Source organism: Cynoglossus semilaevis, chromosome 16, assembly GCF_000523025.1.
Source record: "Cynoglossus semilaevis isolate Cse_v1.0 chromosome 16, Cse_v1.0, whole genome shotgun sequence".
Taxonomy (NCBI): domain Eukaryota; kingdom Metazoa; phylum Chordata; class Actinopteri; order Pleuronectiformes; family Cynoglossidae; genus Cynoglossus; species Cynoglossus semilaevis.
In genome coordinates, this window is record NC_024322.1 from 5,191,205 (window position 1) to 5,206,355 (window position 15,151).

Genomic DNA, 15,151 nt, shown 5'->3' on the forward strand with positions numbered 1-15,151 from the left:
TCCCCATAGCTAGAATATATACATATATATATATACATATATATATATACACACACATATATATATACATATATATATATATATATATATATATATATATATATATATATATATATATAGACACACACAGCATCTTTAGGAAAGCTGTCACGGACCATGTCTAAGTATCATTAGTATTTCCTCAGCTCATCCACATCCACATTGGACTGTGGAAAGTGGAAAAAGTAAGGGAGACCAACGTGAGCAGCGATAAGTGAGGGAGGAGGAGGAGGAAGGATGGGAATATACATTTATATATGTGTGACGCATGGGATATTAGACGTGACTTTAGATTTTATTTTTCACTGACAAAAGAAACAGAACAAAGTGTGGACAATAGAGAAGGTGAACTATACCAGAAGAGCTGAGCATGTTACCACTAGAGGCCAGTGTTGTTCGGAGGTGTACGTGTAAGTGAAATTCTTGTCATTGTGACAGCTCACCACTGCACACAACCAAATGTGACCTCTGCTTTTAACCCATCACCAAAGTGAACAGTGGGCAGCGTTCAGCACCTGTGGAGCAGTGTGTGGGGACGGTGCCATGCTCAGAGCTGGTGGACTCGAACCTGAAAGTTTCCAGACCCAAGTCTGCTTCCTTAACCACCAAGCCACAACGGCCCAGCGTAGGCGACCGTTAATCTCATAGACATTTATACTTGGCCAGCTCTACTCTGGAAACCTGGAACCTGGAAAGAAAAGCACATGAACTCCCCCTTTATTCAGCTCATATATGCCTGAGTAATTCAGACTTAATTTGATAATTTAATACTTCATAAAGCTTATAAATTACATTTATAAAACACTTCATTCATACTTCACACAGATAGGTTTTTTTTACCTTTGTAATTACATTCACAGTCATAGATCTAAATGTTTGCTCTGTCACTCTGTTCTACTGAAAAGAACAAGAATCCTGGAACACAGTCACTGTGGATAAGGACAGAAAGTAACGGACGAATGCTGAGGACCAGAGGAGATGGGGACGAAGACAGAGATGAAGACAACGTAACCATACATAACGTCACTAGTATTTGTAGCAGCAGAAGAACATTTAGGAGGTTCAGAACGATGAAGACGTTGGAAAAGCTGAAGAGTAAAAACAGACACAGAAGCAGTTTTCTTGGGTCTTGGTCCTCTCTGATCCACATCTGCTGTAACAATAACTACTGTGCCTGCATAGAAAACCCCAGCAAAGTTACAAAGGGGAAAAAAATCACAGAGAAACTGGACACCTGTCTCAGAGGTATCGTTGTCACCGCGAGTCAGAAAGGACAGCAGTGATAAATGTCTCACAAATAGTCACAGAAAAATAGAAATACTTTTTGTTTTTTACATGTGGAGAGCAGAAATGACAGCAAAACAGTCAGTGAGTCTTTGAAACCTGGCGATATGACCTGAATGTATAGCAGGAGGCACTGCAGCTCAGGTCTAGATGTCAATCAGGTCGTCACCGCTCTCGTCACTCTCCACGGTCAGCTGACGAGTCCACCACTTCTTCACCTCTGAGCCTGAAGACGCCTCGTCGTTCACAGGGTTCATCTTGCACACAATAGACTTGACGCTGGTGCGACCTGACAAAAAACACACGGTACACAATAAAAGATTATCTCAGTATCTTCTTTTACTGGTTCATACTGCTGAATAATCTAACTGTTCCTTTATTAAATGTGTTATTAAAGGGGAAATTTGAAATTATAGCTAGAATTTATATTTATAAGATATTTGTATTTTTCTATTTACTTGTAACTAAGAGTTCTCTGAGGATTTGACATCAGTTGTTTAGGTAATGGTGAATTTTCACTAAATCAATACTTAAAACATCAAATTTGTATCGATAAATCTTTAAAATAAATAATTTTTAGAGTTAGAATTTGAAATAAAAGTATTTTCAGATTAAATTTAACCTTCAGGCAGAAAACAAAAGCCCAAGGACTAAGTTCTGAATCATGTGAATGTTTTTCAGAATTCAGAATTCACAGAATTTTAACTTGAACAGAAAAAACATCTCGGATTTCACAGGTAGAACTTTTGGATTCTGACCTTAGGAAATAACACTCTGGTCTTGGACTACAGTTCTTAGTGTAATGTACGCCAAATCTAAAACACTTTAATGGTAGAAATGTAATACTAGAAAGATGTGTTTTTTTCCATTTTTTGAATAATAAATGCTGTAATCTACATAATAGCTGCACTGTTTGTTATCACACAACAAACTGCACACGTGTTTCTGAGGTGTCGAAAAGAGAGAGAGAGAGAGAGAGAGGGAGTGTTTTGGACTGTGTGTGTGTGTGTGTTTGTATATATGTACACACACTCTGGAGGAAATCTTTTGTAGTGACTCTCTTTGAAAGGAAGCAGCTCTGACGACAGCGACTTCACACACGGTAAACACTTGCGCGTACACACCTGCAGGAAGCCTCCACTGTCCCAGCTTCCTCTGTGGTCTCCCCAGGTCTGAGGAGTCCTGCCTGTAGCCTCCTCTGTCTGACAACGTGGGGCTCCGTAACTGCTGGAGACCACTCATCTACACAGAGAGGGGAGATTGTCTTTGTTACACCGTGCCAACGCTCACCTGCAGATTATACGATCTCCCCGCTGTACATCAAGCTGTGCGTGAGTGGGAGTGTGTATGCAGCACGTGCGGGGTGTTTACCTCAGGCTGCGAGGGGTTGTCCGGGTTGTTAGTGTTGTGGTCTTCGCTCGGCACGGTGGTCTCAATGCTGGGGGGGTTAAGGAAGCGGCTCAGCTCCTGCTGCTGACTTTCTCTCAAGCTGTGGATGATGCTGCACGACTGCTGCTGCTTCTGCAAAGAACCACGTGAGGCCCGAGTGGTCAGCGTCTCATGAGAGAATGTGTGTGTGTGTGTGTGTGTGTGAAGAGGCAGAAAGCGTCAGATTAAAACATCTACTGAAGACTCACCGCCCGGATGCGTTTGAGGCACTTCTTAAGCCACATGCGGATGGTCTGTTTGGCAACCTCTTCTTCAATGGTGTACTCCAGCTGTTCCCGGGCCAACAGCTCCTCCAGCTGGAGAGACTTTCTAATGTCCACTGAGCGATACGACAACATGCTGCATGATGACAAACACGCACGAAGACAGAAAACATGAAAAACAAGGACAAATATGTTTTTACAATAACTTAATATATTTCCAGTTTTAGTATATGTTTATAAACACATAAAAACAATGTCTATGATATGTTAATACATTTTGAAATTTTCTCTGGCCAGTGTTACCCCGTCATCTCTTTGAAAGGCCAAAAACAGCAAGGGTTAGGGTTAATATGTTTTTCTTTTATGCCCAATAATGTCAAATAACCAGGTAAACCACTAACTACCTCCAAGAATGGGACTGAAGGATCTTTTAACTCCAGGCCAATCCCGTAAATGTATATATTCATGTCTTTTCAGTTGGTTTACCAGTTGTAAACAGATTCAAAATAATTGATTGTTTAACGTGACATAATGCCCTCACCTAAGAACATCATGGAAAGTCACATCTCCTCCGTTGTGCAGCCGCTCCATCTCGTAGCACATGTGCTTGAACAGCAGTTTGTCTTTGTCCAAGTCGACCTCAAGCCGTCCTCGGAGCAGACGGAGCAGGAACTTCACCCTGGATGTCGGAATCACGCCCTGGAGGAAATAATATTTTAACTGAAAAGTTCCTGCGTATATATTCTCCTACATTTTGGTTACATTTCCAGCATTTATCTAACTTTTCATCTAGTTCTAGAGTTGAAAAACAGCATTTTTTTTCACTGAGGTTATGGTATTAAAATATTGGTGGTTATAATGGTGAAAATGAGTTTCCATATATATATGTGCGTTATATTGCCTCTCAGTTAGTTACTTGTTATATATAGTTATAATTGCACATGGTTACGAAATGAACCAAAAGCCTATATCTAAAGAGCAGCATGGGTGAACCGGAGGAGGTCTACTGCCCTAATTACCTTCTCTCCTATTATTCATTGCCACATTCTGTTCCCTTAAGCCCTTCTCATTAGGTCCAGATCTCTATAATATCCTTTGCTCACAGCCATGTGATCGTCATCAACACGTCCCCTCTGCTGTGTCCCTATTCTCTTTTCCTATGGCGAATCTCTCACCTCTCGTTTGTCATCCACCATGTTCCAGATGATCTGGAAGTGCCTGAGGTCGTTATAGCTCAGTAGCTGGTCCTCCTCCGTGGAGTAGAACAAGGAGAAGTTCTCCACAATGATGGCTACAAGGATGGGAAGAGAGATTAATAACTTAATTAGGGCGACTGTATATGACACCGTATGTCAACAGAAGTGAAATGTGAGCTGCAGCAAAACAAAGTTGAAAAATGCATGACTCTGCCCAATAGGATCAACAGAAAATACTCCATATGAAATGTTTTTCTTTTTTGTTTTTATCCTTGACATAATCTACAGACTACAGCCATGTTAAGTTACAGGATCTTTACTTCTTAATGGATGGATAACCAGGATGACTTTGAATCCATACCTTTGTGACTTAATCTCATAGAGTTATGACTTGTTCTCATTGTGTAACTCTGTGGAAGTTTGATCACAGTTGCAGCATTAACAGAATTTCCTCACCTTACTCTGACTTAACTGGGCTAGACTTGTTTGGCTCAAATATTTACTGTTTTGCAAAATGGACAGACTCAGCACTGTGAGTCCCCCTGCAATGTGGCACACTTACCTACAAGTAGGTTGAGCATGATGTAGGCAATGATGACGTAGAAGGAGCAGAAGTAAATAAGAGCTCCAGCGTAGTTTCCACAGTCAGTCTCCCAGTAGCGGTGTTTGTCTGGGGTACAGAATGGAGGCTGCACCTGAGAGAGTTAGAAAAAAGACATTAGCAGAGAGTCAATGAAACGTGACTTTATAATACATTTTGGATTTACATTAATACGAAAACATTATTATTTATATGTAAATACCCATGAATTAGGACAAAGAAGTGTGTGAAATGATTTGGAGTAAAGAAGCAGCTGTAAATCCATTCTCCTCCATTGTATTCTACAGACCCAGATAATTTAAGTGTAAATTTTCCCACTTGGATTGTCCCATTTTCTGGCTACAACATTCATCTTTTCCATCTTACCATGCAATCGTGCATGATTTTATTCCAATCTTCCCCTGTCACGATTCTGAAGAGCACAGTGATGGCTTTACCTGCTGTGGAGAAGTTTGCATGTCTGTGGAAGCAAAAACACGAGCAGAAAAAAAAAATCACACATAACACAGAAGATGACGTTCCATCGTGGGCTGCTTCACACGGCCCACAGAGAACTCATCCACAAACACAGAAGTATTTAGGAATACAGTTCTTAAGTTACCGGTTGATGTTCTCCCCATATTTGACAGTTCCAAACAGAACAACTCCTGCAAAGGCGTAGCAGAGGAGGAGAAGAAACATGCCCACGATGATGAAGAAGCTCTTGTACATGCTGACCACCACAGTCAGCAACAGCATTTTCAACGTCACCTGCATTGGAAGCATAGAACAAGCAAACAAGAAAGCAGATTTTAATAGGACGCAGTGATTGCTTGAGCTGGACGGTCTGAAAATATGTATTTACTGTTAATAACATAAATTGTGAAAAGGTTAGAGTTAAAAACTAACACTAACTGTGTTAGTCCACTAGGTGGCAGCACATAGCTTCTAAAAAGCATCTGAACTGTTAAAAAAGATTTTCATGCGTCAAGTCATATGTGACGCCATATACTGTATATATCACAATATAACAAACTCTAATCCATGAATCTTAGTTTCAATTGAAAGAAACATAAACCCTCAATGCAAAGATCACATGGAAATGATTGGTGAAGTATGGAAGTATTTCAAGCATGTACTACATATGAACACTTAAGTACACAGGTACTTCATTATTTTTAATCCACAAAACACACTCACGTGCTTCCCACATATTGTGAAGAATCTGAAGACGATGACACACGTGCCCATCATGTAGGTGTATGCATTCTAGGAGGAAACAACAGGAGGAGTTGGCTGAATGTGAATTTCATTAATGTGCTCTACAGGGAGATTTTTCTTTTTCTAACCAGGAGTGAAAAGTGCAGAACTATCCAGATGACACCCAGAGATGTGACCAGCAGGTCATAGCGATTGCGTCTGCTCTGCCAGTAACCAGCCGGAGACATGGCTATCAGCTTCATGGTCACCTTACGGCATCAAGACATCAACATAAGACAATTCCATTTACATGCTCGGAGGAAACTATTTAATTTAATTACAAAAGATGTAAACGAGCAGACGAGACGATGGGCTCACCTCCAGTACAAATATGAAGGTGAAGACGACTGACATGGTGGCCAGAGGAAACGTCACTTGATCGTCTACGTCCCACTGGAGAACGAAGGCAGATGTTTGAAAGGAAGAATTAAGTCTCTTCAAAGGAATGTATGCTCAGGGATAGGAAAATCAGAGTTTACCTTCACTGACAGCAGCACTGACTGAGCCAGAACCAGAACAGCGATGCCCCGTTTGAAGAAGGGATGCTGAGTGATGTCGTACATCTTGGCTCTAAAGCCACCGTTCTCTGTCAGTCAGATGAGAAATAAATGTTAATAATGAAGTATGTAGTTGACAAAATACTTGAATAAATTAGAAATAGCTTGACAGTTCGTGAAACAACATGTAAATGTGATCAATGAAAGTTGCCTTTTACAAACCGATTGCCACATTAAAATGGCTGGAAGATGTATGAATAAAAATTATGTAGTATCGCTTAAAGTCCACTAGATGGCATTCACTGCTTTACTGTAACACGCATCTCAAGGAGCTGCACGTGTAGAATCTTCCTAAACCAATGTAACATCAGAACTGAAATATTTATTTTATTCATTTTTACATTGAATAAAATATTCATTCAATGTAAAATTCATTCATTTTTACATTTTGGTTCATTTTTACATATGACATTCATATTGTAGTTAGTTATCACCAGTAATCAAACCAGTAACCCTTTTGCTGTAAGGCGAGAGCACTACACACTGCTGAAATAGGACTAGCTGTAATTTTATAGCTTTGTTTATTTTATATAATATAAAAACCTCACTTTATGCCGATAGTCAAATATCAAAGACAGTGGTGAAACAGTTTCCTATCGAATTAGTTATCAATGAGACTAGTCTAAATAGTGACTTTAGTTAACTGTACTGGAGCTACAGATTAGTGGTCATTAGGCAGTGTTTCCAGTGTAGGGTGCTGTTATCACATTGTCCATTGAGTCACTTTTTATAAGATCTTCTGGGTTCTATCAGCCACAGCTATGATGATAATGATGCGTTAGCGCTGACTGATGCCAGCCCTGTGGGCCTTTGGATGTGGATCAAAGTCAGGTTAATACGTGGAGGAGACCACAGCTCTGCTGACTAAACCACCAAAGACATTGATTTTCTGTTAGTTCTCAGCCTCCGCTCTGTCAACAGGTGATTTCCCACACAGTCTCCCAACCAATCACATGACTCTGGGCACAAACTGAAGAGCAATAGTGAATGGGTTCAGTGGAACCATGGTGATTTGTTGAGCTTTGAGTTGGTGGTAACTGTGAAAAACTAATAAAAAAATAAAAAAGATACCACTGGGACTGAATGATGGCAACTGATGACATTCCTTATTTTAAATCCTCAAAATAATAACATTACAATACTGCAAATGTTTTTTCCTTCTTCTTGCTTCATGTTTGTTTTTATGCTAATTTGTTGGTTCTGTCTTTACATCAATAATAACCCTGGGGAAATTAACTTCAATGTAATGACCTGGTGTATGTGCCTTTGTAATGAGCAACACCTGGTCCTCAAACTCTGAGTTGGTTCAGAGTAGATGCAACTTTGTATTTTAATAAATGAAGCTGTTTCAATTCTGTCTGTGAAAAAAAGAGCAGGAAACTGGGACAGGTAATTACTGCCAGGGCTTTTTTTTTACTTAATTATCTTCATTTTCACGTTTTGTTGCTTGCAGCCATCACTTGGATGCCATGAATAATCATCCAAACAAGGTCTTCATTTAGAATTCTTTTCACAGGAGCTGCTTGTTTATGCACTGCCATGAGCGCCACACGATCAATCAAGACTCGGGGAGAGACGTGATGATTGTCTGAACAGTGATCTTTTAAAGAATTTTCTGTCTGTGTGATTTTTGTAAATGTTGTGTCAGTACCTGGGCGAGGCGGCAGGTGAAGAGGCTGAGCTATTTTCAGCCGACTCTTCAGATCCTCCCATCTTCTCTGGTCCACTGTGAGCAGAGCAGTGCCCTAGTGGTGGGATAAACATTATCATCATCATCATCATCGTCATCATCATCATCATCATCATCTATAACCCAGATGTTTGAGCCGGTTGTCTCTGGTGAACACCACTGACTTTTTCTGTTTGAGATGAGTGATTCCTACCTTATTCTCATTAAAGTTGGCAATGACCACTCCAACGAACAGAGTGAGTCCAATCATGCATCCCAGAAACACAAAGACATGAATATAGATGCCATGTATCTGTGACCACAAGAGTTTAGTTTGAGAAAAGTAAACAAAAATATATTCTTTAATTTTTTTAAGAAGAATTAAAAAGGTAAGATCTGAAACAGTACCGGTCCGACGCGGTGAATAATAACGTCTCGGACTTCCACCCAGCCTTTGAGTGACAACACTTCAAACAGCGCCAACATGGCATTTCCCACATTGTCAAAGTTGAAATTTCGAGGGTTGGCCCTGGAGCAGAAGCAAAAAAACACAAAATCAAAAACACATTTTTGATATTCGTCATCAATATTGGTTTAAACACCAAGAAAAATGTAAAACAAAAAACATCACCGTACCAGACTCTCGGAACCCAGAAACCTGGTTTCTTCTCCCCAGGCCTCAGTTTTAGGTTGAGGTTTTTGGAAACACTGACATTTATTCTGAAGATACCATGACAGTCTTCCTGTAACCAAACAGACAGGTATGAAACAGGAAACAGCCTTAATACATGAAAAACTCTGGAGTAATGTACACACTGTAAATAATATTCATGCCAACTGTAATATTAAAAAACTTACTTCTAAAGTAGAAGACTACTGTTACATAAGTAGGGCATTGACAGAAAAACAGATTTATCAACCAATTTATCAACTGCTTCATAAAAGCGATTGTGGCAACTTTATTCTGCCAAGCCACTCATCATTGGTACTCGGAAAAACCACTAAAGCAGCTTCATGATCAGAGGATCACAGTGCAGTCAGTCCTGGAAGACAAAACTGTCAAAAAGCCGAGGATAAAAAAGCGACTTCAGATGCAAACATCCGACTGAGAGCTGATAGGAAAACTGAGTGTTTTGTTCCATTAGGGAAAACTATGAAAGTGATATGTGGAGGGTTACGTGCTCATTGTTGGACGTATGAGTCTGTGGAGTTTCACCACTGACAATGTGATGATGTCATTCAAGGACTTGAAGATCTGAAGTCGTAAAAGTCCTACTGGTAAGTAAGAAGGGTAAACACTGCACTGATATTGATTGATTTAACTGATGAAAACCCCCTTCAACCTCTCCACCTTGTGACCTAATTAGGGAGTGTAGTGTGTAGGCAGAGGGGGAGGTGGAGGAAGAGGAAGAGGCTCTCTATTAGTGAGGAGATTATGTTTCTTGTGTTGTACCCGTTTAAGGATGTGGGGGTCGTTGCACTTTGCCAGTTTTCCGGCAAACAGTTGAACCCCGAAGCTCGCAAAGACCAGCATCAGTGTGAGAAGCAGGATGGAAACCTGCAGAAAGAAACATCAAGAGTTAAAAGACTGCAGATTTAAACTAATCCTCGTCTGAGAAAGGGATAAAAGAGAGCTGAGGATGTCAGAGGCTGGACCTCAGCTAGAAATCCTCAGCCATCAGAAACAGGCGTGAGCTGGAGTGAGTTTTTTCCAAACTAAGATTTGTATAAATTAGATGGCTTGTAATTGTCTGTCAAACAACCAAAAGGTTAGAATCTGAATCCAATAATTAATAATCTGCCTTTGAACAAATAACGATTAAAACCATGTTTGCAAATGGACAAGAAATAAAACACAAAAATTCAAACTGAGTAAAAATATGGTTGTACACTGTGGCAGAGGTCATCGTTGAAGCAGAATTTAGAAATGTTCACTCGACCACTGACCAGGAAGATCTCCTTGAATCCCTTGAGAACTTCTCGCACCACTTTCCTCATCTGTGGTACGAGCTTGAAGATCCTGAGTGGACGCAGACATCGCAGCATCATGAGCAGCTGAGCACCAGACTCTGAAGGGACGTCAGTGGGGAGCCAGCACAGGAAGATCAAACTCACCTGCAGTAAACAGGTCCAAAATCATGTGCAGTTAACAAGAAATAAATATGAGAAAAAAAGTTTATTTCAAAACAAATCATAAAATAAAGTGTTTCGGAAATGAGGTGTAGATGCAGATAAAGATTTGTTTCTTATAAATTCTACTAGTAATTCTAAGCAAAGGTCCCATTCATTTTCCTTTAGTTATTTGTTTTTATAATGCTAACCTGCTAGCAAAGTGAGCTGTAACCTTCAGTTGTTTTACTCTTTCTTGTACGTTTGTATGTTTTTGTTGGAGAGAGCAAATATTAATATAAATCTTTTTTTTTTGCTTTTTTATTGTTTACTACTGTATACTGTATATGTGGGACCGCCTTTTTTTAATATTTTGTACTTTAATGGGTATCATCAGATATAATTAATTTGCTATATTGTATTTCTTCAACAGCACCAAAAACATTAAGTAAATATATGATTTTCTTTTTTTTTAATACTTATTCAACGGCTGAAATTTTTCTCAAATTTGTTTTTTGATTTTACGCAATTTAAAAAAAGTAACGTGAACTTGCTTGGTTTCGATAGATGTTTCCCATCTCACAAAAGAGAGCTGACTTCTTCAGCTCTAACAAATTGCACAAGAATTCTGATCTGAATAGAACAACATTGGCGAATGGTAATTTAAGTGTAATTATACTTTGGTATAATTACATCTTTTACGCCAGTCAAATTAAACAAGAAGCCCTGAGAAAGAAACATTCCTTACAAGATAGATAAAGATGTCCATAACTCCTCCAAAGTCTCTGATGACAGCAGTAGGGGTAAAGAACAGACCATCGGCCATGATCTTGAGGTTGAGCTCGATGCTCATGAAGATGACAAACACATACTCCCCGATCTGAAACATAATGGTGTTTACAGCAGCTGTTCACTTTCGTCATCCACAGGCCTGTTCGTGCAGCAGTTCATTAATACCTGCAATGTGGGTACGTGCATGACCCTGGTGAAGGGTGATTCAAACATCATGGAAATGCAGGAGCAGATGGTAACGACGATCATCACCCAGTCTAAGTAGGTAACTAGGCCCAGCAGATCGCTGGAAGAAGTTAAATGAGGACAGAGTAATTTTTAGCGATGTAGATGAGACAAGATAGACAGGAGTCAGTAACTGATGCCACTCACTAGAGCTGGTGATACTTAGTGTTTTTCACTGCTCCTGTTATGGGGTCAGTTTTTGATCTAGATGTGAACAGAGAGAAAGAAAAAACAAGTTATGTTTAAAGTGATACAAAATGTCAGCTTGTATCATTCTGGCCCATATGTTCTATTAGCAAAGGCATTAAACTTAATGAATGAAATAAAATGGAATTTAAAATAATCATTTACAGATGGGCAAACATCTGCTGCTACATATAATTAAAGATTTCAAATTTTTCATCGGTACGAATGTGATACAGACGCATTGAAGCGCGCTCGAACAATCATCCTGCAGAAGTTTCTGAAGCGATGCTCCCGACCCACGATGAAGAGAGGTTTATCAAAGTAAGGATGGTTCTCCCTCAGCTCCTCCTCCTGGACTTTCCTGTAGAAACAGAAACAGACACAGACACAGACACAGACACGGATGAATACAGTCAGGTTACAGACAGACTTTTTGTCAGACACATATTTCAGTGAATGAGTAAAAAAAACCTTTTCATTTCTGCTTGCTCTTTCTTTTCCTGTATCATCTTGATCTCACTGTCCTCTCGCTGGGCATTCCGGTAGCGTACAGTACTGGAATGCTGATGAAGAGAAGAGAAAATGCTGAGTCATTCTTTAACCACAATTGTAGAAATACACAGCGACGATAGGTGGCTCCTATCACCCGAGGGGCAACTCCTGAACCAGGAGCAGCACAACATTTTCTCTTGCGTATTGTGCTCTTACATCCTGGGTGAGGGTCTCCAGGGACTTCCCTCTGCTGATTCTCTGACTGGTGGAGCCATGTCTCAGCGATCTTCAGTTGAAAAAACAAGGAACGATATGAGACATTTTTACAAGCCAGATCATTTGTAATGCAACGGTTGCACTTATTTGCGTTTCTATTTTTGTGTGGATTAACCTGCGCTCCTGTCGTATGTGATGCTGGACACTGAGTATGGAGCGCTCTTTGGCGGGCTGACCCTCCAGAGATCCACTTAACATACGCTGTCTGGTGCAAGCTCTGCAAAACAAAAACACAATTATTTTTCCTATAACAATTGTAGCTACTGTTTTGGCACATAGAACATAACGTTTACTGCAGTAAATCAAGGTTCATCATTCATCAAGATTATTTCAAACATGAGAGTTTTTCTGTAAATCTGGCTATATAATCAATGCAACCCAAAAAATACAAATATAAAGAAATAAATATAAGCCTTTCCATATTTTACAAGTCATATAACAAATACAAAAAAGGAAGGACCCATACTGGTTAATAAATAGAAAGCATAAGCTATTAGAAAAGAGAGAGAATATTTACTATATATTTATATATATCAAACTTTTTTCCATTCAAGTACATAATCATAAAAACTGACAGAATCACAGGATACAAGGCTGTATATGTAATAATATTTCCTTATCCTAGCCTGTGTGGAAGAAGACAAACTATAGGGATACATTAAAACTAAGTGCAAAGTGCTGTCCGTCAGTAAGGCTGACGAGAATCAGCCAGTTTGGATCCAGAGGTTGAAGCTTAATTCATACTTATGAACAGCTTTGATAAAGTGAACAGCAACAATTATTTTTTCACATCAGTAAATGTCTGAAGTGGGTCCTGTGGGTGTGTTTTTGCAGTGTGTATGTGTGTGTATGTGTGTGTGTGTGTGTGTGTGTGTGTAAGTGTGTGAAAGAAGCATTAGCAGGGCTTGAGTGCTGTTACAGCAGAGTCACATCCAATATGCATTCACATTATTGGTTTCACCCACACAATGGCTCAGGGCTGTATTTTATGACTGTGGATGATGCATATTAAACACACCCAGACAGGGTCTCAGGGGAGGCTGCGGAAAAGAAAGTCTTTGGTTGTATAATTATTAAAAACCAATAAAGACACTAGGCTGGGAGAAAATAATGAAATGCGAGTGAAGTTCAAAGCTTCTTTTGACCTGGAAAACACATCACCTGCTACGGGAGAAAAGACTGTCCTACCTTAGGATTTTATTAATAGTTGTTTCTTTTTCCAGGAGGTTTCGGGCTCGGATGCTAAATATTGACCTGCGAAGCTGTAAGAGAGACATAGAGAGTCGATTGTGTGCTACTGCTCGGCTTAACACTACAGCCTATGTAATATCCTTTTGGCCATTGTGTGATAAGATAGTCTAAGAGCACCTTTTGGTCAATATACTTGTTGTCTTCGATGGCCGAGCGTTTGGAGTGGTCACAGGAGGAGGACGAAGCGGAGGGAAGGCGCCGGAACAAACAGCTGGTGTCCTGCTGCTGTCGATCAATGAACTGCTTCATAAAACTCTCCCTGGAGAACACAACCACCAGCAAGAGCAAGAAAATGTGATCAATTTTGATGCCTGCTTTCCAAGTGAAGTGATCAATATGCTTTAAGCTAGCACAAAGTACAAACGGTGATGTACTGTTGGAAAACTGCAGGAAAGAAGATGAAGCTGTACACCTCTGCTGTGTAGGGTGAAAAGGCCGGGGGAAAGAAGATGAAGCTGTACACCTCTGTGTAGGGTGAAAAGGCCGGCGGGCTTTTGTCCCAAATATCCCAAAACTTACAGGAATGTTTTTGCCTTTGGTCTGAAGAAGTGTATAAATAACAGTAGCCTACTGGAGTCCACGGGACCCAGGTTTGAATCTCAACTTGATTGTATTGTGTTGAGGAGGCAACAATTTTCCTGCTCCACAGGCTGATGGGTTTAATGTGTCTGTCTAAGTACAATGACAAATTTTCCTCTTCTATTATAAATATCAATAATAATAATAATAATAATAATACAATTAAAAAACAACCATGTTTTCAAAGAGAAAAGAAGAATCAATGCTCAATGAATCTAGAAACTGCCACAGGATGTAATCACAGGTCAATATATTGGCAGATTATGCAGAAAATTGATGTATATATGTATATATATGTGATAATGTATATACATTTTGATAAGACATTGCAAATATTTTTTTACCTGATTCTTGGCACAGTGAAATCTGAAGGAAGCTTGGAGATCTTCACCATCTGAGGCCTGTTGGGAAACTTTTCAAAGATCCTGAGTCGAAGAGGGAGCTTCTCTTTGGTGTCGGCGTTGGCTTCACTTTGCTTGAGCTAAAAGAAACGAAAAAAAACAAGAAACAGGAGTAAGTATAGTTGATACGGACAACAACAAAAAATAAAATAAAATCAGCCACAAGGTTAGGGTGAAGGGGAGAGAAAAAATACTAGTTGGAGCTGTAAGATGGTTTGGGATTTTGAGACCTGCATGAATGTATCACTTGTATAACGGAGGAAAAGCACCAGGATAAGCACCAGATATTTAACCTAGTTTCACTAGACAAAACTATAGGGAATAAGGAAGTCCTGGAAAAGATTTATCACTGCAGCTCTAGTTTTCTGCCTGATGATGGCAGCAACGCTCTTACCTAACGGCACACACAGCACAGAAACAGATTCAGGACAGATTTCCACTTACTTTCAGAAAGAAAAGAGAGCAACAAAAGAAAAAAAAAAATACATTGGAAATGTTAATGGACAGGTATTGAAAAGGCAGTGACAGTTAGAATAATGTACATGTGTTCAGGCCGGAGCACTCCAGGCCCAGGCAGCTGCTGCCATTATTTATATATATATA

The 15,151-nt window shown here is 39.7% G+C and overlaps 1 protein-coding gene across 6 annotated transcripts in view; it reads right to left on the minus strand.

Annotated features, from left to right (window-relative positions):
* Nucleotides 1–15,151, minus strand: part of nalcn (sodium leak channel, non-selective) — a 67,241-nt gene that overhangs the window by 12,706 nt on the left and 39,384 nt on the right. For 3 of the 6 annotated variants that reach the window (XM_025063628.1, XM_025063630.1, XM_025063627.1), the window contains 29 exons: nucleotides 14,492–14,628; nucleotides 13,686–13,827; nucleotides 13,506–13,579; nucleotides 12,433–12,534; nucleotides 12,258–12,327; nucleotides 12,021–12,112; nucleotides 11,788–11,910; nucleotides 11,511–11,567; nucleotides 11,304–11,424; nucleotides 11,095–11,226; nucleotides 10,185–10,352; nucleotides 9,691–9,795; nucleotides 8,874–8,980; nucleotides 8,646–8,766; nucleotides 8,452–8,550; nucleotides 8,220–8,313; nucleotides 6,491–6,597; nucleotides 6,330–6,404; nucleotides 6,101–6,220; nucleotides 5,952–6,020; nucleotides 5,374–5,522; nucleotides 5,139–5,232; nucleotides 4,734–4,866; nucleotides 4,151–4,266; nucleotides 3,517–3,674; nucleotides 2,961–3,111; nucleotides 2,695–2,844; nucleotides 2,448–2,565; nucleotides 555–1,612 (listed from right to left, as the gene is read on the minus strand). In XM_025063628.1, the coding sequence (XP_024919396.1) occupies nucleotides 1,470–1,612; nucleotides 2,448–2,565; nucleotides 2,695–2,844; nucleotides 2,961–3,111; nucleotides 3,517–3,674; nucleotides 4,151–4,266; nucleotides 4,734–4,866; nucleotides 5,139–5,232; nucleotides 5,374–5,522; nucleotides 5,952–6,020; nucleotides 6,101–6,220; nucleotides 6,330–6,404; nucleotides 6,491–6,597; nucleotides 8,220–8,313; nucleotides 8,452–8,550; nucleotides 8,646–8,766; nucleotides 8,874–8,980; nucleotides 9,691–9,795; nucleotides 10,185–10,352; nucleotides 11,095–11,226; nucleotides 11,304–11,424; nucleotides 11,511–11,567; nucleotides 11,788–11,910; nucleotides 12,021–12,112; nucleotides 12,258–12,327; nucleotides 12,433–12,534; nucleotides 13,506–13,579; nucleotides 13,686–13,827; nucleotides 14,492–14,628 (3,327 nt within the window). In that variant the 3' untranslated portion in view covers nucleotides 555–1,469. The remainder of the gene's footprint in view (nucleotides 1–554; nucleotides 1,613–2,447; nucleotides 2,566–2,694; nucleotides 2,845–2,960; nucleotides 3,112–3,516; nucleotides 3,675–4,150; nucleotides 4,267–4,733; nucleotides 4,867–5,138; nucleotides 5,233–5,373; nucleotides 5,523–5,951; nucleotides 6,021–6,100; nucleotides 6,221–6,329; nucleotides 6,405–6,490; nucleotides 6,598–8,219; nucleotides 8,314–8,451; nucleotides 8,551–8,645; nucleotides 8,767–8,873; nucleotides 8,981–9,690; nucleotides 9,796–10,184; nucleotides 10,353–11,094; nucleotides 11,227–11,303; nucleotides 11,425–11,510; nucleotides 11,568–11,787; nucleotides 11,911–12,020; nucleotides 12,113–12,257; nucleotides 12,328–12,432; nucleotides 12,535–13,505; nucleotides 13,580–13,685; nucleotides 13,828–14,491; nucleotides 14,629–15,151) is intronic. The other 3 variants (XM_025063629.1, XM_008328245.3, XM_017039990.2) reach the window with 3 other exon arrangements.